General features: G+C 33.9%; 1 protein-coding gene across 4 annotated transcripts in view; it reads right to left on the minus strand.

Moving 5' to 3' along the window:
• Window positions 1-27,773, minus strand: part of CDH12 (cadherin 12) — a 986,970-nt gene that overhangs the window by 34,278 nt on the left and 924,919 nt on the right. For all 4 annotated transcript variants that reach the window (XM_067730428.1, XM_067730429.1, XM_067730430.1 and 1 more), the window contains 2 exons: window positions 25,832-26,019; window positions 11,477-11,730 (listed from right to left, as the gene is read on the minus strand). In XM_067730428.1, coding sequence (XP_067586529.1) covers window positions 11,477-11,730; window positions 25,832-26,019 — 442 coding nt within the window. The remainder of the gene's footprint in view (window positions 1-11,476; window positions 11,731-25,831; window positions 26,020-27,773) is intronic.

Below are 27,773 nucleotides of genomic sequence, written 5' to 3' on the forward strand. Positions count from 1 at the left end.
TGAGTCATGTTATACTTACTTGGTGAGTAGATGAAATTCAAATTAAAAAAGATGCTTAGGATAGATATATGATACAAATCTATAGTTCATAAAAAGTATGCACAGTGACTGTTGATAAGAAACTTGTTTTAACAATTCAATGGAAATCAAAAATTAATGCATTAACTTAATCTGTGCAGACCACTCGACAGAGAACAATTTTATTATTTTTCTGAAAATGAGTTTTCAGAAATGCCTTAAAGTTTTGTTCTCTTCATTAGGTAAACACTCCCCTTAAAATTGTTTCTTTTAATTTGCCTAAAAGCTTTCTCACAGTTAATGGAAAAGCTAACTTTGACCCTGTCCCAATTCTCAAACACATTTTGTAAAATAGTACTTGATGATACAGAGTACTTTAAAAATATTACAAAAAAATAAAAATAAAAAATAAAAAAATAAAAGTATTACATCTCATTTTTTAAGCAATAATAATGTTAAGAGTAATGACTCAGGTCAAGGTAGGAAATACTTTGTCCAGGTACTAATAATAGATCAAAATCTCTTTACTCTTCACTCTTTGCTAGTGTTTGTTTTTTAAATTTTTTTTTGGTCTGGTGGCAGATAACTAAATGAAAGTAAATTCAGTTCAATTTATTTCTATAAACACTTTACTAAGAATTTAAGCCACATACAACACTTAGATTGTAATTGCTTCATCAACATCGCAATTAAATTGTTTTCTGAGGAATCCTAATATGTTTCTCTCAAACTTCCTTAAATAGTAGTTGCTAATTTCCTACTAGTTCCTTTTAGTTTTGTTTTTTCCTAACCCTCCTCCTCATTCTTATTTTCCTCATCACAGATTACATCTTAGTTTAGATAGCTCCGTCGTTTGGTTTAAATGTTTGATGAGAAGTTAAACACTAGATCAAATTATTAAATTAATAAAGGCAGAACTATTCTGTCCTTAAATTCTATTTGGAAGCATGTGATACGAATAAAATAGCTCTCTAAAGAAAAAGAAATACACTATATTCTACATATTATTAAAATCATAATTGCTATACTTTTCCTCAAAGTTGCTTATGCTTTCCTCATTCTGGGAGTCTTTTTTTAGTTATTTTTTAATAGTCATATGTGGTCTGCTGACTGTGTATGATCTTACGTTTCTAGATGTTAACCCTCGTCTGCTCCCAAAGCTTTACACCTGGCCTTTGGTTTATTTTTCAGAGACCTCAAAACAGCTTCCTCTAATGGAAAGAAAATAAAGTTTAAGCAAATAATGATTAAATATGGGCTCTGCACAGGGAGATCAGCTCAGTGCTTTGTGAAAACCTAGAGGGGTGGGATAGGGAGGGTGGGAGGGAGGGAGAGGCAAGAGGGAAGAGATATGGGGATATATGTATATGTATAACTGATTCACTTTGTTATAAAGCAGAAAATGACACACCATCGTAAAGCAATTATATTCTAATAACGATGTTAAATATATATATATATAAAATGGGCTCTGCACTTAAGAGCTTAGATAGCAAGCATATCATGGCAGTTTTCTCATTATTAAAAATATGGACAATAATACCTGGGTAAATAAGTAAAGAATGTGATTATGCCTTTGCTCAAGGTCTTCCCATGAAGCCTTGCCAAATTCTTGTAGGAAGCATTTATTGCCTCCTTATTACAAAATTCTATATTCTTACTTCTTTCATCTTATTTAGCTATTTCAATTTGTATTAACAGTCTTTCTCAAATGAGAAGAGCAAAATAATTGTATTTTGTTTTCATGATTATACAGAGAGTTTCTTTAGAGTAAGATTGAATTTATTGTTCTATCCATAATATCTTGTACTTGCCTGTATGCATTTAATTATTTTATAAGGACATCTAACTTTTCCTCTTAATAATGACCTGATCACACTCACACATGGAAATATTTGTTTTATATATTTTGAGTATTTAGACATATTTATTCTGAAGTCTTTTTATATAGCTTTATCACAACTGTTCCCTTGAACTGAATCAAATGCCTGTCATTCCTAATCAAGTTGGATTTATTTACTGTCACTGGAGGCCACGGCCAAATGTCTCTGAAGAAAGATGCCATTTTAACTAGAGTCATTTACCATTTGATACCCAAATATGGACACCATATTTGAAAGAAAACTTTTATTTACTGTTTTGTTTTGGTTTTTCTTTTTCTGGTAACTGATTTTTCATTTTCTCCTGTGATTATCTACTCTTTAGCTCATTTTTCTCTGAAAATTACTCACATTCTCTTATTAAATAATATGGGGCAGCTTATAAACTGGATCCTGATTCTTACAATATTTTCCATGGAGAAGGATTTATATCTATTTATTACATATTTAAAGTAACTAATCTTTAAAAAATCAAAATAATTTTAAAATTTCAAACAACTGTGAGAAAAGGGCTATTCTCTAAGAGCATGTATATAAATTATAGAGAGAAGGGAAACAGCTATGAAATTTGCACTTACATAGAGCACTCAGCACTTTGAGAGAAAGCAAAGAAACTTAACCTCTAGCAGGTAAAATGTAAACCCAAAACATTTAAGTCAGTAATAAAGATCACAGACTTGGACATTCCTTCATTCTTAGGAGCTATGTGAAGCATAACAAGATAGCCTCAAAAACTGTTCACCATCCTAATATCTGGACACGCAGCCACTGTATCATTAGAATACTATAAAATATCTTAAAATAAAAGCAAATTCATCATTGGCTACCAAGATCCAATCCTCATAAAAATTAGAGCTGTAGATCTGTATCACAAATCCACTGGATTTTGTCAATAAATTCTTAGTTATGTCTAAATCTTATAAGGACTTTGTAGTTGTCTAGAAAAATGAAAGGTAATAAGTAATAAGATTTTTTTCCATATGTACAAAAAATGTCAACAAAAGAATGGTACATTTTGTTTCTATTTTTCCAGCCTGAACAATGTCAATTTTCTCATAGTTGAATTAAACATTTTTCAGATTTAAAGTTATTGTAAGGTTTAAACCAGGGAAACCTATGTAAGTGTATAGAATTCTTGCAGGTATATAATAAGGCCCATAGTTACCATATCTTAAAGAATCAAATATTGTACATTTTTTACTGACTTGTTTTGAATTTCTATTTTGTTTTAGAAGCTACTAAAAACTATGAAATTTATTTGTATTTTCAACAATCCTAGAATTACAAAGCAACTCAAAAACCCAGATATATATTTAGATTAACCTTTAGCAGTAGAGCAATTAGTATTTTGACCTTTAGAATCTGGCTGCTTATGTTCAAATTATTTTTCCATCTTTACTGAAGACATGATTGGGTCTTCCTGGGCCTCAGTTGATACCACTGTAAAATAATAGCTGTGATGTTTAAAGAACTGTGACCAAAGGGCTCAGCCCAAAGACACATACAAATAAGTTATTACAATGTCACTATATGTTGTTAGTTAATTGCCACTGAAGCAAACAAGAGTAAACTTGTTCATCTTGGTACATGTTCCTTGCAATAGCTCCTCTTATGCTGATCATCAATGAATACATCATTCGAAGGGGAAAACAAAATAAGTTTATTCACAAAGGAATTTCTCATTCTTCACAATTAAGTTAAATTCTCCATCAACAACTTCTCAAATGAGTTACTCTTAAACATTAGTTGGTATAAATGTACAGGGAATGCTCTTTTCTCCAGTGCAAACAAAATAAGCAGAGTATACTAGTAAAAGTACTTCCTTTCTTTAATATTGTTCAACTGCAAATACAATCTCATTGTAAGAAGGAGATTCTGATGGATGAATAATTTGATAAGCACCTGTAGGAAGCTTACATATCGTCAATTGTTTCACTGGAAGTGGCTTCTGCTGAGTTTCTGGGCAATGGTTAAGCAGGAAGATTAAGGAGAGATTACAGATATGCAAATCAAGTCATTGATATTAAACAACTCAGAACTAGCATTAAAAAAAATCTGAAAATGAGGTTTACCAAATCTCAACTCTTTTATTTACCTTTGTGCCACAATTCTATTCCCTCCAATTAAAATAGTTTCTCATCCTCTATTTCATCTCCTTCATCTTAGACTTTTAAGAATGTATATTTTGGAGAAAAGTCCTTTACCAGATGTGTCTCTTGCAAATATTCGCAATGTGAATGCTAACTGAAAGAGATAAGGTAAGCAGTACTCAAAAAGGATTAACAATTTTATCTTAATACCTATATAACCTTATGGGTAAAATGTTTTTTCCCAATTGCTATCAGAACTTTCAGTATTTTTTTTAAGAGAACAAGCCATAAGGGGCTTCCCTGGTGGCGCAGTGGTTGAGAGTCCACCTGCCGATGCAGGAGACACGGGTTCGTGCCCTGGTCTGGGAGGATCCCACATGCCGCGGAGCGGCTGGGCCCGAGAGCCGTGGCCGCTGAGCCTGCGCGTCCGGAGCCTGTGCTCCGCAACAGGAGAGGCCACAACAGTGACAGGCCCGCGTACCACAAAAAAAAAAAAGAGAACAAGCCATAAGAAGAAATTATTTTGCTCTCTGTTAAATAATAGAAACTAGAATTTGAACGAGTAATTAGAGTTATACCAAAGAAGTAACTGGACTCTACATAAGAAAGCATTTTTAAAGCTCACCTTACAAAAAACGTGTTCATCTCTTTATCAGAAACTATCTTTCATGAATTACTTAATTAATTCTAAGTGGGGATAACCACTGGCATTTAACAACAGCTAGGACTAAATACCACTGAAAGAAATATTGTAAAATTTTAGATCATTTGAAAATGTATAGAGAACATAAGTAGATAAAAAATGCAAAGAATGTACAATAAAAAGAATAGAGATATTGTGTACAAATGGTAGACATGGAAAGAAAAAGCAGATAGAAACTTATATTATAAAATATTTCAAAGAAACTACAGGAAAAAAATAAAAAGGAGTGTGGAATTTAGACATTGCAGTAGTAGCTAAACATGTTAACATGTGGGGAGTTTGCCCTATTTGACTTTTTCACAACTGTGCTACACTTAGTGTTTAGGACTCGAGAGAGAGAGAGAGAATTATTTTTTGAAGTTGAATTTTGTATAATGTCTACTTGCAAATGCACTGATAGCATTTAGCTTCCATTAATTCTATTTATAGAAGCTAAGAAGCAAATGGTCATTTTACCAACAAAAAAGAAAAAAAGAAAAGTATATCCCTGACTACATTGTGATAAAATAGCAGAAATTAAGACCTATAAAGATTATATCCAAACACCCTGGTCTACAGACCCTTACAAAATAAAAAGAGCTATTATATTTATATATCTAGGTCTAGATCTAGATCTGCTTATAACCAATTAAAAATTATAAATGCACACATAAACATACATAAACATTCTACATTTCATTAACCAGTTGCTTTATATATTAGGATAAATACATCAAGAAAATTTTAAAATTAAATTAATTTTGCATATAGTATTTTAAAGAACAAGGAAATATTCTTAACTCTCCAACACCCTTTCATTTTCTGGTTTTGAAGATGGTGGTTAGAAAAGTAAATATATATTTATGCAATAAGCTAAAAATGACAAATACCATGAAAGAGTTATATAGTGTCTTTAGTGAATATGATAGATGTGTAAAAGACAACACTGATAAGAAGAAAGAGAAGTGAGTTAGAATAGCAATGAGGATGCATGTGGTTTTGCCACCTAAAATGGCAGAAGTCTAGGATGAAGGCCATGAAATAGAGGGTAAAATGCTGTTTTAATTGGATGGAATTTAATTCTGTGAACAAAGGTAAAGAGAAAAGTGGAGTTTTGATGACCCTCATTTTCATATTTCTTAATTCTAGTCCTGAGTTTTATAATATTTCAGGTTTGCATATCTGTAATCTCTCCTTGTCATCCACAGGTAACCACTGTCCAGAAACTCAGCGCAAGTTAGACTCAGTGAGACAATTGAGTATGTATAAGCTTCATACATGCTCTTAACAAGTAATGCATCCATCATAATCTCTTTTTTACAATGAGATTGTATCTGTAGTTGAGAATATGAAAGAAAGGCAAACCTTTTGTTGCTTATTTGTATGCACTGGAAAAAAACAGCATTCTTAAAACTGAGCAATATGAAAACAAACAACCCAATTAAAAATGGGTGGAAGGGGCTTCCCTGGTGGCACAGTGGTTGAGAGTCCGCCTGCCGATGCAGGGGACACGGGTTCGTGCCCAGGTCCGGGAAGATCCCACATGCCGTGGAGCGGCTGGGCCCGTGAGCCATGGCCGCTGAGCCTGCGCGTCCGGAGCCTGTGCTCCACAACGGGAGAGGCCACAGCAGTGAGAGGCCCACGTACCGCAAAAAAAAAAAAAAAAAAATGGGTGGAAGACCTTAACAAACATCCTACCAAAGAACATATATTGATACAAATGGCAAATAAGCACATGAAAAGATGCTCCACATCATATGTTATCCGGGAAATGCAAATTGAAACAACGATAAGGTACCACTACACACTTAATAGAAAGACCAAAATCCAGAACACCAGCAACACCAAATGCTGTCAAGGATGTGAAGCAACAGGTGCTCTCATTCATTGATGGTGGGAGTGCAAAATGACACAGCCACCTTGGAAGATAGTTTGGTGGTCTCTTACAAATCTCAACATACTCTTGTCATCTGATCCAGTAATTGCACTCCTTGGTATTGACACACAGGAGCTGACAATTTATGTCCAGGTTAAAAACCTGTAGATGGATATTTATGCAGCTTTATTAGTAATTCCTAGGACTTAAAGCACACTCAAGATGTTCAGTAGGTGAGTGGATAAATAAACTGTGGTACATGCTGACAACAGAATACATTTTAGCACTAAAAAGAAATGAGCTATCAAACTATGACAAGATATGGAAAAAGCTTTATGTAAATAGTAAGAGAAAGATGCCAATCTGAAAAGGCTACATACTGTATGACTCCAACTATATGACACTGTGGAAAGGCTAAACTATGGAGACAGTGAAAAGGTCAGGAATTGGTGTGGGGAGGGATAAACAGAGCTCAGAGGATTTTTAAGGAAGTGAAAATACTCTGTATGATATTACAATGATGGATACGTGTCATAATAAATATATTCACAGACTGTACAACACGAGGAGTGAATCCTAAAGTTAACTATACACTTTGAATGATTATGATGTAAATGTAGGTTCATCACTGCAATAAATGTATCCCTCCAATGGGGGATGCTGCTAAAGGGGGAGGCTATGTATGTGTGGTGGCAACAGGCATATGAGAAATCTCTGTATCTTCTCTCAATTTTGCTGTGAACCTAATCTTATCTAAAAAATATACAATCTATAAAAAATTTTAAAAATAAAACATTTTATACCGATACCTCATTTAATTCCTACAAAAATCTTGTTAAATAGGAGAAAAATAGAAAGCGAGCAAGTTTTCAAGTTTTTAATTTTTACCATTTCATTTAATTAATGTTTAAAGTAAATTATATGTGTTGCTCTAGGATATCACTTGATAAGTGGGGCCTCTGTTTCTTCTCATTCTCTAAGCTTGTTTTGTATTTGAGCTTATCCACAAAACAAGATTTCTGGTGTATTGGAAAGGGCCCTCAAATGAAAATCAGCTACTCTGATAGCCTCCTAATCCACAATGAAAAAATCAATTTCAAGTGATACAAAAATGTTTCCAAAAGTGCATTGACCAGATATGGAAAGTACAGACCAGATATGGAATATAAGATAATTTTAAGTGGGACTCATTTAGACATTTATGTTTTAACAACCAGTTATTAATTATTTTATGTATTACTTTTTACTTATGATAATTAATAATGGTTTTCTATTTATTAATCAATTTCACTACTTGATATTACGTGATGGGTTTTGGTTGGACATATCATCAAACAAAAGGAGGTAACTTGAAAAATAAACCATTCAATTGTTCTACTAAATACTATAATAATTTACACATGGACGTTTATATACATAAAATAGATTTTAGTTTACTTTATCAGTCTCTTATCCAACCCATCTTACATGGAGTAGGTTTAGAATGGAATTGTCCATTTTCTCATTTTATACAGAAAAATACTTCGATTAAATTTTATTTTGAAATTCATTCATAGGATAACTAAGATTTTTAAATGTTTGGAACAAAAGAAAAATAGCACATACTGAGCAGAATTATCCACTGAAATCTCTCTGTAACTTAAATCACTTATATCCAAAACAAACATTAATTTCCAATGTAACTGAATAGTCACCTGTTTTAAATTTCATTTCTTAAGAGAGTGCCCCACCTCACTAATGGTAGGTACACTCATTATACTCCTATTGGACTCACTAGAAATCATTCCCATGAACTATATAATAAGAGTGTCAAAGGATATAGAATATTAGAGATAGGAAATCAGTTCATCTAAAGGCAAAGGCTAGAAACACAAAGGAAACAATAACTAGAAATTAAGCTCACAACAAGAGGGGACAGGATACGGTATATTTGGGGGCATTACACCTAACTGAACCTTTCTTCTAAGGTTTTGCAATCCCTGGTTAATGTCATTGCTTTCTGCCTCTTTGCTGTGCTCAGCGATGATGAAGTAATAATATTTATAAAATACCCAGTGGTGTGGAATAACCTAATCTTAAATTAATACCTTCCACAATAACCCTATGAAAAGGGTAATGCAGAGCAGTAAATGCAGTAAAGCAAAGGAAGACAAAACAAACAGAGCATACCTACACATGCCAAGTAACTTGTCATTTTGATGCTTATTTTTTATAACATATTTTTACTATCTTTCTTAAGTGAGCGAACATGCTTTCAGACCAAGAAGAGATGATCCATACCCCACATTCCTCAACTGACATGATTCAAGTTTATTGTTTACTCCAAGAAAATGAAAGTAAGACAACTTTCATGTTGATTCAAAAGCTCCTCTGTCTTTTGACAACCCCTCACGGGGATCAATTAAATCCATCTCTGTCTGCAGCTTCAGTGAGTCAGGCTGCGGCCCATTAGAAAAAAAGACTGGGGATACTATTTCATTTCACATAAAGTAGCACTTGTCAGACACTAGTTTCTGTGACATCAAAAACAAACAAACAAACAGATAAAGAAAATAGGCTTGTACCTGGACAATTTCTCTAAAATGTAGCCTTCTTTTATTCGTCACACCAGGGTCTTGATCTAATCATTTTCTTATATTTAGAAGTTTGTAATTCTCACCTTACCTTTACTGGGTGGTATTTTTTACTTTTCAACTCTCCAATTTTTTGGTTTTAAAATATTTCATTAAAATAATATTTTATTCATATCTCGACCTCATCTTGCTATTATCAGTATACAAAATTGAACATATGGACTTCCCTGGTGGTTAAGAAGCCGTTAGAGCCCTGGTCCAAGAAGATCCCACATGCAGCAGAGCAACTAAGCCCGTGAGCCGCAACTACTGAGCCTGTGCTCTAGAATCTACGAGTCACAACTACTGAGCCCCCATGCCACAACTACTGAGCCTGCACTCTAGAGCCCGCAAGCCACAATTACTGCAGCCCGCATGCCTAGAGCCTGGGCTTCGCAACAAGAGAAGCCACTGCAATGAGAAGCCCGCACACCGCAACGAAGAGTAGCCCCTGCTCGCCACAACTAGGGAAAGTCCACGTGCAACAATGAAGACCCAATGCAGTCAAAAAAATAAAATAAAATAAAAATAAAGCAAAATAAAAAATAGTACATATAGTAAATTAAACAACTTAGCATTTTCCCTAAGATATTGTGTCCCACTATGTCCCACAATTCTCATCTATTGAACTGTAGAGAATTTCAATCCATGTTTATTTACCTTTTTATTACTTTTTTACAGCCTTCAATATTTCTTCCATTCTGTTTACATTCTTGAAATTACCTATGAATCCACTCAGCAGGCATTTTCCACTTTCACAATGACCAACAGCACACTCAGGGTATTCAGGAACAAGATTGATGAATGATGACAGATTAATGTATAACAACTACTAACGTAGCAGATTCTTGAGAATGGCCCTGTGAACACTGGTAATAAATAGACTTCTCTGGAGTTTAACTGACAGTGAATCATGCTGTAATATGAGCATGTAGAACAACTTGAACCCAATGAGGAAATGAGCCAGCATTCAACCTGACATGTAGGGGCACTCAATAATTGCTCTTTTTCTTCCCTTTCCCAAGACAAATGTGGTTTTTTAGTTCTTTCTTGATCACAGACATGCTTCAAGAAGGAAAGTGTTCAGGCGACTTTGGGGGATGGATTCAGACAAATACAAAGAGCAGAGCTTTCATGCTCTCAAGCCATATCCTGAAATTTTTCTCTATGCTATGAATGTGTTGAGAATACCGCTGAAAGGATGCTTTTTTTTTTTAACCATTAATTACCCCATGGCTTAAAATCTTGTGAGATATATGTCTATGTATTTTTCCTATGTCGACAGAGTGGTGTTTTGCTTTAAAAGCCTACTTAAAGTGTTCTTTGGTTTGGATTTTGCATACTATAAGCTTCAACCCTTTAGAGTTAGAAGGTTTGGAACAAATCACGTTTCTCTCTCTCTCTCTTCTTTTAGTTTGCACCTGCTAATTCCAGATCCCAGTCCTTCCCTCCCCTACGCCCCCTCCCCATCGGCAACTGCAAAGTCTATGAGTCTGTTCCCGTTTTGTACGTATGTTAATTTCTTCCTCCCCCCCCCACCCCGTTCTTGTAGGCACGTGGGCACCTGGAAGGGATTAAGCATACAGAGGAAGCAAAGTTGAATCAGAACAAGTCTCAAAATACGTTGTAGGATCGATTTATAAGGGAGGAAAAGGGAATCCCACCATGTTTCAGCAATGCAAGTGGCATTTATGGCGGGGGGGTTGTATTTTCTTACTCTTTCTTATTCCATCGATTGCTTTGTTGACTCACTACCAAGCAGCCTTATGCCAGTAAGGAACTCCTTGCAAAGTCTGGGCTTTGAGCAACTCCACAATGCCTCTTACCTTAAGACTGACTCTAATTATGCTTCCATCAGCATATACAACTGCCACAGTGAAAAAATGAGCCGCAAATTTAAAACGGTAAAACAATCTTTTTCAAGCACTAACTTTGGGTAAGGGACAGAGATTTTAGAATAATTGAAAAATGTATTATATATCTATGATATTTCAGGCACTGTGAAAGTATCTTAATATCGTTATTCATGAGAATCATCCTTTTAGGCTTACTATTAAATCCCTTTTGTGGATAAAAAAATTGAGGTTGACCAGCATGAGTGACAAGTCTAACATCAGGTCACTACTAAACCCTGTTGCAGGGATTGATATCAGATGTTTTTGTTTAAATCCTATGTTTTTTCTTCTATTCTTATACTTACTATGTAAAGTGATTTTCAAGCGTCGTATTCTCTAAATAATTCATGCAAGCCTGGTCAGAGTGTTGTTTTATTTTCTTTCTCTTTCTGACACAGAAAAGAAAACGTTTCTTTTTCTTACCTTACGGCACTGCTGCCGACATCGAGGTCTTGGGCAGTGACGGCGCCAATGATGGTCCCAACTGGAGTGTCTTCGTAAACCTCCATGGTGTAGAGGGGCTTGCTGAAAACCGGCGGCTCGCCCACATCCAGCACGCTGATCTTCACTGTGGCAGTGTCCTTAAAAGGGCCCGCAGAGTGAAACCGGTGGTCAAGGTGCAGGTTGGAGGCCTCTACTTTAAAAGTATAAGCCTTCTTTGTTTCAAAATCCAATGGCTGTAGCGAGGACAAATCAAAAGTGAGGAGATACATTCATATAGGATGTGGCAACGATGGTGGACAGAGTAATTTGCAAGTTAATATCAAATGGTCATTTTCCTTTAATAATTAGTGGGTAAGGGAAGTACAAGTTAAACATTTTAAGAGTCGACCAGTTGTAGAAGTGTCTGGGTAACTTGTACATGTCATCAGCTGCATACATTTAAATGACATGCACACATATGTACTAGATAGGGCTTATTCCTTTCACATGAGTGGTTACAACTGCAGGAGATCAAGTACCTATTAAGGATGCTCTTATCCAGTACTGACATCTGGTGGAATTAAGCAGTAATTAAAAGTACAACAAAATTGAAATGATACTTTTAGATTCCAGCTAAAAATTTGGTGTAGCAAACTATGTTTTTTTCTTGGACAAATTTTATTATTTTGACAATAATATCCTTTTCTATTGAATACTTTTAATGTCTAGGTATTTTTGCTGCCAAGGACTATATCCAGAGTTTTGGTCCTTTGTGTTGTCAGCATTACACATAGAATTAGTAGGCACGGTAATGCATGATCAGGATATATGACCAAGAATTAAGGCTTTGAACATATAGGATTAAAGAACAACATGAGACAAAATATTTGGTTGTAATTTGTCCTTGGAGTCACTGATCGTTGATTTTTCACTTTACACTGCTTATATTTACCTTTTTCTGAATATTAGTTTTATGTTCCCAATAACTGGAAATATTATATTACAGAAATATGTTGTTGCTGTAGTGTTTTATTAAAATGAAAACTTTAAGGTCACTGGCTGTGACTTCTAATCACGTATGACAAACTAAGACATGAAATTAACATTAACATAGTTAATTAACATAGTGATTTTCTGGGACCTTTAGAAGTTTCTGTTTTCTAAATTAATTCCCTCTGGTATGACTCCCATGATGTGCTAATTGCTGTGTCAACATATCTCTATTTTGCCTCAGTACACCTGAGGGAAATAAAGTGGGTATATTTCTCTCTTTTAAGGACAAGATTGCTGTTTTATGCTTTTCCAGTGAAGAAGGGAAAAGAAAAGAAAGAAAATCACTGTGAAATCCTTAAAAACTCACAAATCTATAAGTTTTTTATAGCAAACAGTAACACTTCTTGGACTTGACATTAAGTTTCTTTCACAGTAATTTTCACTCAGGGGGATCTATCTTTATCTTCCCTGTAATCGTTCCCCTTATTTTGTTTAATTCGTCCAAATTTTATTCATGTATTTCTTTGCCTTGGACTCGATGCTTTCTTTTAGTTTTTATATTTTTATTTATTCAACTCATACCTGTTTACATAGAATACTGATTTTCTTCAATTTCTGTCTTCTTGCTAAGACTTTTCATTTGTCTTAAAGCAATATAAGTAAAGTTATTGACTAATATGTCATGGTTGATTTTGGGACTGTTGATTAAACAGACAGAAACATAATATCTGGAAAAAGAGATAATGATGCTACTGTTTTGATCAGCCCACAGTTTGACTACAGTGTTTTGTTAAAGGATCAGGCTCAAGAAAAGCCAACCAATTGACAAAATAGGGTAACAAAATATTATTCAAACCAAAAATGCAAACCTGTTACCATTATTTCGAATGTTAATCCTGGAATGAAGAAGACAGAGACAAAAAAGGATAAACCTTTACAAATATTGAATATCAGTTAGGGTTATTCTATAAGTCTCTCAATGGGAAATTAACAATAAATTATTAAACATGGCAACTTTAAGCTAAGAAAAAGAAGAAATCTCAAACGAAACCATTCAAAACTAAATTAATTTTAAAAAGTGTTGATTGCCTACATGGTGGTAAGACCTGGGATACATTCCAGGAGGACAGAATGAGGCAAAGATAAATAAGGTTTGCCATCTTGTTTAATGACTGAGTTGTTTGAATAAGTAGTAAGTCCCCCATCATTTGATGTATTCAAGAGAAATCAGGTGCCATAAGAGATGCCTGAGTGATGTATAATTTATAAGCTGTACAAGCTAGTTTAAGTTAAAGAACATATAGAAATATACTTCGTGTTTTGTAAACTCTAAATGCCATCTCGATGAATGTTAAACAATATAATTTTTTATCATAGTTACCCCTAACTTCTAGTGTAAGACGATTTTGATTTTATCATCTCAGGTCCTTTTGCCTAGAAGGCTATTTGAGCTGCCTTGACTGATACTTACCCCCTTCTTTGGCCCAGAATTAACTTCTCTTAAAATGTAGAAATTAGTACCAATTGTTCATCCTTTCCCTCTATACTTCTCCTAGACATCGGAATGCTTCTGATTGTCTGTAGGTTTAGGCATATTCTTTCTAGACAAGATCTCAATTTTATTTACCTAGTTAATTAACATGTCACTGCTCTCTGATGGACTTGACTTCCCACTTTGGAGTCCATTTCAAACCCAGGAATGAAGGGAGAATTCCAAAACCTTTTCTATATTTTGTTTTCGGAGATTAGACATAATCTATGCCTTTTAAGAACTCCTGACCTGTCACAGTAGACAAATATTTAGTGGGTAGGGTGATAAAGAGTGAGATGAAAGAAACTATCTGTACATACAGATATTCTTTTATGACTGAAAACTTATCTCCTGCAGTGATCAAACAACTGAAGAAAATTGTAGGAGAAATGCCACAATAATATCCTAGAGGGCCTTACCTCTTCGTGACCCTGGCCCTTAGGCAATGCCATTGTATAAAACCGGATAGCTCAGAAAGAGCAAAAACAAAAATCAATACCAATCTCTCTCTAATTGACTTTATCCGACTCATCTGACAGACTACCCACCACTCTTTGTGGAGGAGGTGGGGTGGGATGGCAGCGAGGAATGAAATTCATCTAACTTTGTAATCAACAAAAATCCTCTTATCTGAAACAAGTATAGAAAAAACAGGATTTTTTATTATTGTTAGGAAATGAATCATATTCCATAACAGAAATCCATTATTATGAAGTGGAAATAATTTAGCTCTCGCACAATAAATAGAAAATTTTGTGGTACTGCTTGGGGTGCATTCAGTTTTATGAACCTTTCTAGAAAAGTAAGAAAATGATTGATTAAATAGAATTTAGTTGAGTAGTTCCTTTGTCCTCAGGATGTTTCGATAAAGGAAGGTTAGTGAAACCAGGATTTTCAGGAAACAATTATATCGTAGGGAGTTGTACAGTAAGAAACCTAAACTGTGAAGAAATGGAGGGACTTCCCTGGTGGCGCAGTGATTAAGACTCCGTGCTCCCAATGCAGGGGTTCCAGGTTCAATCCCTGGTCAGGGAACTAGACCACATGCATGCTGCCACTAAGAGTTCGCATGCTGCAACTAAGGAGTCCACCTGCTGCAACTAAGGAGCTGGCGAGCCACAACTAAGACCTGGAGCAACCAAATAAATGAATAAATTTAAAAAAGAAATGGAGTAGGATATATTTAATTGTTCATTAGAATATAAAAGGAAAAAATTGGGCAAGATATAATCTTTCTGATTCTTTGTTTTTAGCCACTTTCTCTGCTTTTACTTTGCTGAGGTCCAGGTCATGAAAAACTACATAAAATATTCAAGTACCAAAATATTTTCTCATTTCAAAGAGGGATGAGCAATTTTTGGCATAAAATACAAAAGAATAATTCCCTGTGCTCTTCCAGGCCTCATCATGTTTCCAGATAATGTTGAGTGAAAACGGAGAGCTAGAGTTATATTTTGAGGAATTTGAAAAGTAGCTTTGGTAGACAGAATTCCCAAGGTGTCCCCAAAATTCTCACCCCCAAGGACAAGATAATCTCTTCTATAATCTCTTGTAAAATTTGCTGCCCTTGAGTGTGTGACAGGCCTCTGAACTGAATGGGATATCACCCCTTGAATTTGTTAAGTTTTATGGAAAAATAAATGATTGAAATATAATCAGGGTCTTTAATCACTTAACATCCAGTTAACCACAAGGGAGATTTTGCTTGAAGGGTCTGATGTAATCATGTGAGCCTTAGTAGAAGGAGCTACTACAGATGATCTCTTGGCCTTGAAGAAGTAAATTTGTGATATAGGAGCCCACCTGACAAGTGCCTGGGGTGCCTCCGGGAACTGAGACCGGATCTTGAACAACAGCCAGCAAAAAAGTAGGGCCCACAGTCATAAAGCCATAAAGAAATGAGTTCTGCCAAAACAAGTAATCTTGGGAAAAAACTCTGTGCCTCAGATCAGTCGCAGCAGTGGCCTACACCTTGATTTCAGCCTGGAAGACCCTGAGCAGAAGACTCACATATACTATGCTCTGACCCACAACTCCTTGTGCTTTCATCGCTCTTTACTTTCTGCTCTTCTCTACTGGTTCATTTTTTTATGATGAACATGTACCATTTTCACCATCACAGTAGAGTCCTCAGTCTTAACAAAATGTATCCTTTAGAAATGACTCTACTCTCTCAGTCATATCATAGGTCTTAACAGTGAATGGAAAGGAAAATTGTCAATGAACCCAAATAACTGAAGGCTGTAAATGTATCTGAAAGAGAAGATGCTTTTCAAGACAAGCAACAAGAAAGCAGATTTATACCAGGCTGAACAAAGATAAAAAGACACTAGGAACAAGCTCTTGTAAGGAAGGTTTATGATACGAGGCTGAACTAAAAAGATAAGACTTTCAGATCAAGCATCATTTTAAAGGAAAATCAAGTTCCTCAAACTTAATTTTTTTAACAATACAGCAGTCAATTCATTTACTCCTTGCTAGACTTTCCTATTAGCTAATAAATTAGTCTAAAACTCTACCACTACTCAAGTCTCATATTAAATCATCCATAGATGATGTCTGTACCTACTTCTTTAATTGATTTATTCAATTTAATTCTGCATAAATTGAATCAAATATTTGAGTAGATTTTATTTTGTCACAGTAGGAATTGAGGATATCTTGGTTCATGAGTTAAATTAAGTCCATTTTTTTTTAGAGAGAGAGGAAGAGTCAGGATGAATAATAAGTAAATAATACTTTTCAGTTAGTGGTAAGATTTATGAGGAAAATAGTATAATGGGACATAAGATAAATAAGCAAATGGTAGCATCCCAAGTGGTAATAAGTGCTATGGAAAAATCCAAAACTTGGAAGACAGATGTGTATTGTGTGTGTCAGGGGTAGATGGGGAAGAATGTGTGTGTGTTTATGTGAGAGGGAGCTATGGGAGGGTCTGGTATATCCCATCATCACTGAGGAAGAAATTCAACTCAGTGTCACACATACAAAAAATGTCAAGCAGTTATCTGATGGATAAAAGTTGTCACATTATCAGATGAGAATGCCCCTATCATAAAGGGGAAACAGTGAAATGTGGCCATTTTTAAAATGTAGATTTTAGTTTTGACAAATTTTAACAGTATTTCAGTTCTAAAATTTTAAAAGCTTAAAAGAACAATAGAATTACCAGACAAAAAGTGTCTGTCAAGTAAAAATATTAAAATGAAGAAACATATAATTAATATACCTTATCTCTAAAAAATTTTTTACAGAACTATTTACTAGAAATGATTTTAATTTTTCTGTGGGCAAGTTATCAACTCTAGGTTTTTGTGCAGAACTGCAAATTTTTGATAATTTTAATGAATTAACTTAAGAATCATGGCATCGTTTCTAAGCCATATTTCAGTGACAATAATTTTTGCAACAAATTCAGTAACTAAGATAAAACAAAATAAAAAAGAATTCGGGGCTTCCCTGGTGGCGCAGTGGTTGAGAGTCCGCCTGCCGATGCAGGGGACACGGGTTCATACTCCGGTCTGGGAAGATCCCACATGCTGCAGAGCGGCTGGGCCCCGTGAGCCATGGCCACTGGGCCTGCGCATCCGGAGCCTGTGCTCCACAACGGGAGAGGCCACAACAGTGCGAGGCCCGCGTACCGCAAAAAAAAAAAAAAAAAAAAGAATTGGAAGTACACCTAGTGCTTTTATTTGAGTGTTTGTGGTGATATTTTCCCTAAGAAAGAAAAGATTTCATCAACTGTTACTAATGCCTAAGCAAGATATACGTTTTATAGGCACATGCAGTGTAAGTCATGGCCATCGGGGGAGGGGGAATTCTTTTTAACTTCTTGAATGTCCACTCTCACATTTTACCTTCTAATATATATTGTTCTTCACAATAGTTGAAAGTATATGCTTTTCACATATGTTCTATAATTTACTGCAAGTTGTGTAGTCTTGAAAAATTTACTTTTCTCCAATGAGCTTCATATTTCTCATTTATATAATCAGTAAAGCAATATTTTTCTAAATACTTTAAAAACATGTTGAACTCTGCATGGTATGTGAATACTAAGAAAAGTATTGCATCTGAAATTAAAACAATAAACCAACATGATTTTTTTTTAAAAGAAATTTAAACACCCTGTATATTTTAAGCATTTCCTTTATCATGGCGACACAGATATAGATATGGCAAAGTATCTTTAGGGGCTTAAACTATAGTAGAAAGAAGCAGATGCATTTAGAATATGAGTACCTTTAAGTCTCATAGGTGCTTGGACAGAAATGGTAACATTTGGGGAAGAAAGTAAGGAGGGATCAACTTTCCCTGAGGTACTCAAGGAATTCTTTGGTGAGGGACATGAGTGAGAGCCATGTTAAAGAACAGGAAAAAATTAATAGAAATGCTCATGTAAGGTGGTGCCTTCTATGCAGAAGGAAGAATAGCACAGCATCTTCCGTAGAAATTGCAATGAGTTTGGTGTGGTTGGAATGTAGCAGGTGAATATGTGTGTGAGTGTGTGTCTGTGTGTGTGTGTGTGTGTGTGTGTGTATGAAGAAGATGATAATAGAAAATATACCATTTGCTCTTTATCTTACTAGTGATAGGAGTCAGAAACAGATTAGGAGTGCGAGTAAAATAAACAGATGTAGGTTTCAACCATTCACTCATAAAGTAAATGGATGAACATAAGGTGTGTGGCTCAGAAAATAGCCATTGAAGTGGTGGAAAAGAGTAACAAGGATTGTTGTAGGTCAACCCATGAAGAGCAGAAAGGGTAATTTTAATCCAAGTTCAGAAGGAATCAGTGATCAGGCTTCCCATCCTATTCGGAAAGGGGAGTTCATGGTAATGGAAGCAGCATAAGAATAAGCCTAGATTTCTGCTTTAAGGAACTGGAGAGGAAGTAGGGCCTTATCCAGGAAGGAGAAAATGTGAACAGGCATGCTTTGGTTGGGAGAAGACAAGGAATTCAGCTTTGGACATTTTGAATGTGAAAAGACTAACACACACAAGTTAGAAATGTCTACAAGGCAGTAAACAATGTTCATTTGTTATGTCAACTTGGGGGCTAGTTGAGAGTTGATGAGACTAGGGAAGTGAGATGTTTAAAAAGAAGATGAAGATAAGTATTTACAAAAACAGGAGCATAATATTTACAGAAACAAACACCACGTATTTTTCTTTGAAATTTTCATGTTTGTATGACAAAAACAGGAATATTTTAAACAATAAATTGAGGTGTATGCTTGGTTATATAAAACAAGGTATTCCTAATTTTTTTATTTTTTTCTAAGAGTTATTCAAAAATTAACCACATGATGGTGCTATGCTACCAAATCATTTGATGTGAATTCACTCCCCTGCTATTTGAGATGTCAAAAAGAAAATGAGTTTTAGTGACTAATGGGACATAAATAAAATTGTCCAATGAGACCAGTTGAGAGTTTAGCCTATTTATTTAAAATTCTGGTGAAGAATAAAATATTTTAGCTCTTGTTTTTAAGGAAAAAGAAAATAATTCACCTTGGATTCACTGTGATCACGTTATGGTTATTTGAAATGAAATAATATTGCCAAGTACAGCAAAATAGTAAGGATTTTTTAATTCCAAAAAAGTTTACTTATTTTAAACTAAATAGGAAATCACTTTACCGTTCTTTATTTTAAACAGATATCATTACTTGTTAGTTCCAGATAGATATTTTGTAGAAATAGCACAGAACTGGCTTAGAAATTATTCAAGACATTAAAATTGTTCTTTTGTACAATTTAAGTATTCATCCCACTATTTAATTGCCTAAATTTCTTAATCAGTAACAAGAAAACCACAGTGTGCCTATAAATAAACATGTATTTTCCGTTCTTGAATGTTTTTAACTCATGAAACTTTATATTTATATCCAATAAGTATATATTTATTCTCACTTATCCAGTAGGAAATAAAAACTACTGACTAAAAATGTATTTCATTTAACTTTTCATGTAAGAATGAAATTGCTGAATTTAAAATACCTTACTCTCTCTTATTTTAAATGTAACTTATCGCCTAATTTTTAGATGTGACAAAAAAAATTTTTAAGTTATATTACCCTAATTTTGTTATTGTTTCTATTGCTATAATACTTAGCAACATATAGGGTACTTTTTATTTGTTCATTCTTTCCTCAGTGCAATAGGACGTAAGTATAAAGTAAGAATAGTTTGTTTCTTTAAAAAAATATATATATATATCTTGTGCCTTGTAGAGATATATAAAGTTGCATAATGTTATTCTGAATTCAAAGTGACACAGTGAAATGGCATTCTGTCACAGTGCTCATAAACTGAATCCAAGTTGAGGTTTAAAAGAAATAAAATAAAAATGCTTTTTTTTTCATTCTTCTCAGCTCATACAAGCATGACCATCATTTTTATACATGTACACCCTCCCTCCATGCAGAAAGAAGGGGGGGGGAAATGGTGAAGGGAAAGTAAATAAAAATTTTGGAAATAAAACTATAATGAGAATATGTGCTTCAGAGAATATTAAGCATTTTCATTTATTTTTTAAGTGAGCTTAAAAAAGAAAAATGCTCCGAAAACAAAGAATATCATTATATTCAAAAACAGATACATATTCAAATGTAGAGTATATATTTTTAGATTTTTTAGATGCATGTAATATACTTAAAAACATAATTTCTGTATGAATTTGGTTTTACATCAAAACTCTTCATTGCAATTCTATGCTGAGATATTGCAGGGAGAAGTTTCCAAAGAGTAATTTTAAGATCATTATGGAACAAATACTGCTGTTGATATTTACATACATATTTATGATTTCACATCTACTTCTTCTGGGACTCTGAATAAGTTCAAGATAAAGTCTTCTGAGAACTCTCTGAACACACGCATAAATAGCCCTATAATACAGTGTTCACTCAAAAAATATCTAAAGAACCGTAGGCCAGCAGGTGCATGAAAAGATGCTCAACATCACTAATCATCAGAGAAATGTTAATCAAAACCACAATGAGGGCTTCCCTGGTGGCGCAGTGGTTGAGAATCTGCCTGCTAATGCAGGGGACACGGGTTCAAGCCCTGGTCTGGGAGGATCCCATATGCCCATGCCGCGGAGCAACTAGGCCCATGAGCCACAACCACTGAGCCTGCGCGTCTGGAGCCTGTGCTCCGCAAAAAGAGAGGCCACGATAGTTAGAGGCCCGCGCACCGCGATGAAGAGTGGCCCCCGCTTGCCACAACTAGAGAAAGCCCTCGCACAGAAACAAAGACCCAACACAGTAAAAATAAATTACTTAATAAATTCCTACCCCCAACATCTTCTAAAAAAAAAAAAAAACACACACACAATGACACATCACCTCATATATGCTACACTGGCTATTATCAAAAAGACAAAAAATGAGTGTTGGAGAGGATGTGAGGAAAAAGAAATCTTTGTGCACTGTTGGCGGAAGTATAAATTGGTGTAGCTATTATGAAAAACAGTATGGAGGTTCCTCAGAAAGTTAAAAATAGAACTGCTGTATGATCCAGCAATTTCATTTCTGGATATTTATCCAAAGAAAACAAAAAAACACTAAGTTAAAAAGACATATGCAACCCCGTGTTCATTGCAGCATTATTTACAATAGCCAAGATATGGAAGCAACCCAAATGTCCATTGAGAGATGAATGGATAAAGAAAATGTGGTATATACAATCATCCTTTTGTATCCACGGGAGATTGGCCCCAGGACCCCTGCAGATACCAAAATCCAAGCATCCTCAAATTCCTTATATAAATGGAAGTGGTATTTGCATATAACCTATGCACAGCCTTCCATATATTTTAAATATTCTCTAGATTACTTGTAATACCTAATACAAGTAAATGCTATGTAAATAGTTGCCAGTGTGCAGCAACTTCAAGTTGTGCCTTTTAGAACTTTCTGAAAATTTTTTTCCCCAATATTTTCCATCCACAGTTGATTGAATCCTTGGATGTGGAACCTAGAGATATAGAGATACAGAATAAAATCTTGCCACTTGCAACAACATGGATTGACCTTGAAGGCATTATGCAAAGTGAAACAAGTCAGACAGGGAAAGACAAATATATGATTTCATTTATATATGAAATCTAAAACAAAAGACAAAAACATAAAAGAAAAATAACAAGAAAAAAACAGGCTCATAGATTACAAAGAATAGATTGGTTGTTGCCAGAAGTGGGGGTTGGGTGGGGGGTGAAATGAGTGAAGAGAGTCAACAGGTACAAACTTACAGTTATAAAGTAAGTCACGGGGATGTAAGATACTATATGGGGACTACAGGTTAATAATACTGTGTTGCATATCTGAATGTTGCAAAAAGAGTAAATCTTAGAAATTCTCATCACAAGAAAAAATTTTTAACTATGTGTGGTGATGGATGTTAACTAGATTTACTGTGGTGATCTTTTGCAATATATAAAATTTTGTGTGTCAATTATACCTCAATAAAAAGTACAGAATTTACATTATTTAAATTAATTTTGAGTTTTTCGTGGGCTTTAGTGAACAGAATATTTCCTCATTGTTTTATTTTTAGAAAAATATACTGCCATAGTTATTCAAGTCATATATCTATATATGTATGTGAGCACGTGTGCACGCACACACATATACACACACACACACATTTACTCAAAATAATACATACACCAGATATGTAGATAGGTAGGTAGGTAGATAGATAAATAGATAATTTCAAAATTTTGTTACAAAAATGTTCCCCTGAGTTATTTTTTACAGATTTATAAATGTAGTCTGTAGGTTGCAATTTTCTTTTCCAACAGAATAAGAGGTTAGCTGGTATGGATTGCCTCTGGTGTCTCCTTACTTAGAGAGTAAAACAAATTAGAATGCTAAAAACAAATCTATTCAAATGTTTGACATAATTTACCGGATGTTAAGAACATTTATAAAAATATACTTGGGCCATTCCTTTAAAATCTAGCCAGAATCTCACCATTTCTCACAATTTTCATTGCTATAAAGATCAGGGACCATATCTCCATCATTGGCTTCCTGGATTATTTCTATAGTCTCTTAACTGGTCTATTTCTGTCCTTACTCCCTAGTCATTATTCGCCTCAGAAAAGTCAGCGTATCCTGGCTTTACCAAGGGTAATGGTAATTTAGATAGAAATTTGCCACGGTCTTCTTCACGATTTAATTCAAGCCTTTGCCTGGTCTGCAAGGATCTCCATGATGGGACATTCGTCGGCATATTTGACCTCATCTCCAGCTATGGGCCCCTCCATTCACTGTACTCAGTGCCACTGGCCTCCTTGCCCGGTACACTCCCATTTCAGGGATTTTGCAATTGCTGCTCAGTCTTTCTGGAGCACACATCACTCAGATACCATATGGCTCATCTTTTGCTTCCTTCAGGTCTCTGCTGAAATTTCATCCTAACAGAGAAGTCTTTTCTGACTACCTCACTGTAGGATAGCCACTACCCTCTAAATTGCTTATTTTTACCCTGATTTGTGTTTTGAAAACTTAAATTTAACACTGACAGTGCTTTTAAATTTACTTATTGTCTAACTTCCCTGGTTGAACAGTAGCTGCTTGAGCAGAGTGAATGTGTCCATTTCCTTCACTGCCCCCCAGAGTCCAGAATGGGTTAGGATTTAGTGGTTGTTGCATCAATGGTGAATGAAGGAGTGAATTTTAGTTATGGACCCTGAGCTTTATTTAGATAACAAATTTTATGCCAGTAAAATGGGCAACGGTTATTTATCCACTGCAGGAGGAAAAATATATGTATTTATAAACATACATATATATATATATATTTACTTCGAGATATACTTTCCAGACTATTTTATACATTATATGTAAATCCATTTTAATAAAGGTATGCTATAATTTCACAAATATCACTTTTAATCTAGTTAAAAACTAGAAAATAAAAAAATAAACAAAATGAATACAAAATAAATAAGACTCTTTCACTCTTTATGACATCTCCATACACTAAAAAGGGAGAAGATATATTCTTCTTGCTTTAGTGATTATGCATAATAAGTATTTACAAAAAGTTTATTTATATAACTACGTCATTACTTTCAATGATTAATCCACTTTTACATGGTAATATAAAGTTCTATAGTTAGCACACTACTCCCTTTTCAATTGTGTTAAAAAGTAAAAAAGAAAGTCATACATTTTCCCAGATTGACACTAAGACATTGATCATTTATTGGCATAGATGGTAAATAAGTGTAAATCAATACAAAATATAAAATCCTATGTGTAAATATAAAATGCATTCATTGTATCTCTGTAAATATAAATTAATATAAATATATATATTATATACAATGTAACTCTTTTGTACCTCAATTTTACTTTGTAAATATATTTAATTTCAAACTTAAGTTTTATGAATCATTGATATAAAATATTTTCTATTATTTCTCATATTACTAAGAGAATTTATATCTGTTTAATATGAATTAATATCTCTACACCTTTTAAGCATTGTTATATATTGAGATCATTTTTAAAAACTTGTGACAAGATTTTAAGGGATTTGTTACTGAATAGAAAAAAGAAAAACAAGCAAAACCACAACAAAATAATAATGGAATAAACATTTGACACAATTTTTTTTTCTAGGTATACTCTGAAAATTTAGCATAAATGAAAAATTTTGCTGAATGGGACCATGTGATTAAATTAATTTCTAGACAAAGCACAATTTTCTTGCAATAGTAGGAATTAAAAGTTGATAAATCATCTACATGAAAACTGTTTCTTTTCAGGATTATTTTTATTACCACATATGTTGTTTCTTTGATAAAATTCAGAGTTCCTGAACAAATATGGAAACAGCAGCATGATTAATGGGACTGAATGTAAAAATACTTTTTGCAGGTTAAAATAATCACAAGTATCAAAATTAAATGTGTATGGTATACCACCTTTTGGGATAAATAGAGTGCACTTTGCTATAATAGGGAGAGGGAAAAACTGTACTAAATTAAATGAAGCTCATTTTTTTGCCTGCGCTGTATTATTGGAAATTCCTATAATTTACCTCATTGTTATAGAAATAATCTACACACACCAAATACAGTCATGATTTTTCTCTTTCTCACATTTACATTCTTCTTCTTCATGACCCTACCTGACAAAAAACAAACTACATACACTGAGATAAGGATTCATTTCCAATATTTTGAATTTTGCTCTCCATCCTCTTTTATATAAAACAATTTAACATTACTCGAGGGCTTCCCACCGCATTTCACCTTTTTGTCCTCTCCCTCCTTCTCGATAATTTTTCTCTTCACTTCCTTTGTCACAGCCCCTCAAACCCAGCGCTACCCATTCTCATTTCGTCCACTTACCAGTAGCAGCGCTCGCCCATATCAGAATTCTTCCAGTCTGAGGTCCAGGCTCACTAACAATGTGTGAATTAGATATTTATATTCTCAGAAAAGTAATAAAAGGGGCAAGACCAAGCCTGGTGTGCATAGAGTTTACTTCTAGATCTTATTTTTAAATTAACCTTTTCGTCTGAGTTGATAATGTTAAAAAATTAAATTAAAATTAGACTCTGGTAAGAATTTTTTAAGGATTTAAGCAAATTAATAAGCCTAATTTTTTCAACACAAAATATATACCTGGTGAATCACAGAATAAAAGTGTCTCTGGGAGTGAATACTTCATAGTCACCTGGTCTTTTTTTTAATTTAAAATATTGCTCATTGAAGGAAAATTAAAATTTCTGTCATTTTCAAGTTTTAGTCTTTCTGTTCATTAATTTTTATTGGGTAATCTACTTTGAAAAACATGTCTATGTACCTTTTTCAATTTGAGGACTCCTTCTTGTGTATTCTCATCTGTGACGATGTCAAACAAATTTCCCCCATCTCCTGGAACAATACTGTATTCAATTTCTGCATTTTGTCCAAAATCAGGGTCCACAGCTCTTATTCTTCCAATAGCTGAGCCAATAGGGGAAGACTCGGGAACTTTCAGATGGAAAATGCCTGATAAGATATATATAATTTTTGTATACAGTGGAGTTAGTAAAGTACATAAGATTACCAGCCTTGAAAATATAGTCTACAGAAAATAAATCAACTCTAAAACATAATAGTGCAAAATTGAAAGGCAATTTGCTATCCAGTTAAAGATTATAATTAGGAGTAATAATTTCACTTTTCACTTCAATAGATTCTGTTATAGAATTTCAATTGGTCATTATAAATAGTAGGAAGTGTTAAATTAAAATTACTGTGAAGAAATATTTTACATACTAGCACCATCTAAGTGTAACCAGTATCAAATGTGAAGGTGGGAATAGTCATGAAATAAACTGATACTAATGCAAAAGAATCCAGGATACAAGACATAGATTAAAAAGATACATAGATAGATGATAGATAGATACATAGATAGCTAGAAGACAGATATTTAGATATTTATAGAAAAATAAGGCTATGTGTCCTAACATACAAAAATATAAAACATATATGTAAATGAATATAATAATAGATGAACTATTTCCTCAATAAGTATAAATCATTAAATTAAAAATTACTTGTAAAATGATAAGTGTATATATATATATATTTATATCTATGTATTAAATACATGTACATATATTTAATCTACAATGGATTTAAGTATAGTATACTACAAACTAATATTCAACTTCTACTTAGTAAATTTTTAGTAGATTCCCTTCCAGGTACTTTTACACACTTTTAAAGTCAGGATATAAAGTTCTATCTCCCAATTTTTTAACGTTAAGGAAAAGAGAAAAGTAAAATGCTTATTGTGTACCACGAGGCGGAGCACCAACATTACTATAAATTTGATACTGAGTCAGAAAATCCTATAAAAATCTCTATCTATATAAAATATAATAGAATCAAGAAAAATTATGGTATCTCACAAAAATGAAAATATATACATTGTTTAAAAGAGTTTACAAAATTTTGTAAGGTATAACGTGAAGAAAAAAATATGGGCTATTTTACTGATATCTCACCAATATAAATATTAATAGGTTAAACAGCAGTCTGTTTAAATCAAAAAAACGGAAAGAAAGAAAATAGGAGGAAATGCAAATGCTAAAGCAAAACTAAACACAAAAATATAAAGTTTAAATTAATATTGACACCAGTTTAAGCTTCTGTTAGTAGATTTTTGATTCTACTTTCCCATGAGTAAAGCAACCAGGGTAATTAATTTGATTTGAAATTCTAGTTACATTTATAGCAATTAAATTCGGAAGGTTTTAATATGTTTTTTGGATGCTGAAGTTCATTCAACAAGCTACATTACAGTATTACAATTGTTTCCTTTGAGATATGAGAAAAAATAATCTTTCACATTTTATGGAGATTCTGCCAAATTGTCAATTCTTTATTCCCAGTTATTTTTAGAGGTCTATTGTTGTTTCACAACCGGTTACAAAATTTTCCAATTTCATTAGCCCAGGAAGCACTTAAATCTTGCCATCTGCCTTTCTACCTGCTGCCCCCAAAAAGGATATCTACCTTTTGCTCCTATAATGTTAAAATCAGCCTTATTTATATCCATCCAGTGGACATTACCTCAACGGGACATATAATATATTTAGTCTCAAGAGAGCTAAGTATTTACCTAAAATTGTTTGTTTCCATGTAATAGACAGAAAGTACATTTTACAGTGGTATAAAATACTTGCTTAATTAGTTAACTTAATAGTTAATTAACAGTATAACTGCCTTCAAACAAGATATGAGAAATCTCT

This window comes from Pseudorca crassidens, chromosome 3 (genome assembly GCF_039906515.1).
Source record: "Pseudorca crassidens isolate mPseCra1 chromosome 3, mPseCra1.hap1, whole genome shotgun sequence".
Classification (NCBI taxonomy): domain Eukaryota; kingdom Metazoa; phylum Chordata; class Mammalia; order Artiodactyla; family Delphinidae; genus Pseudorca; species Pseudorca crassidens.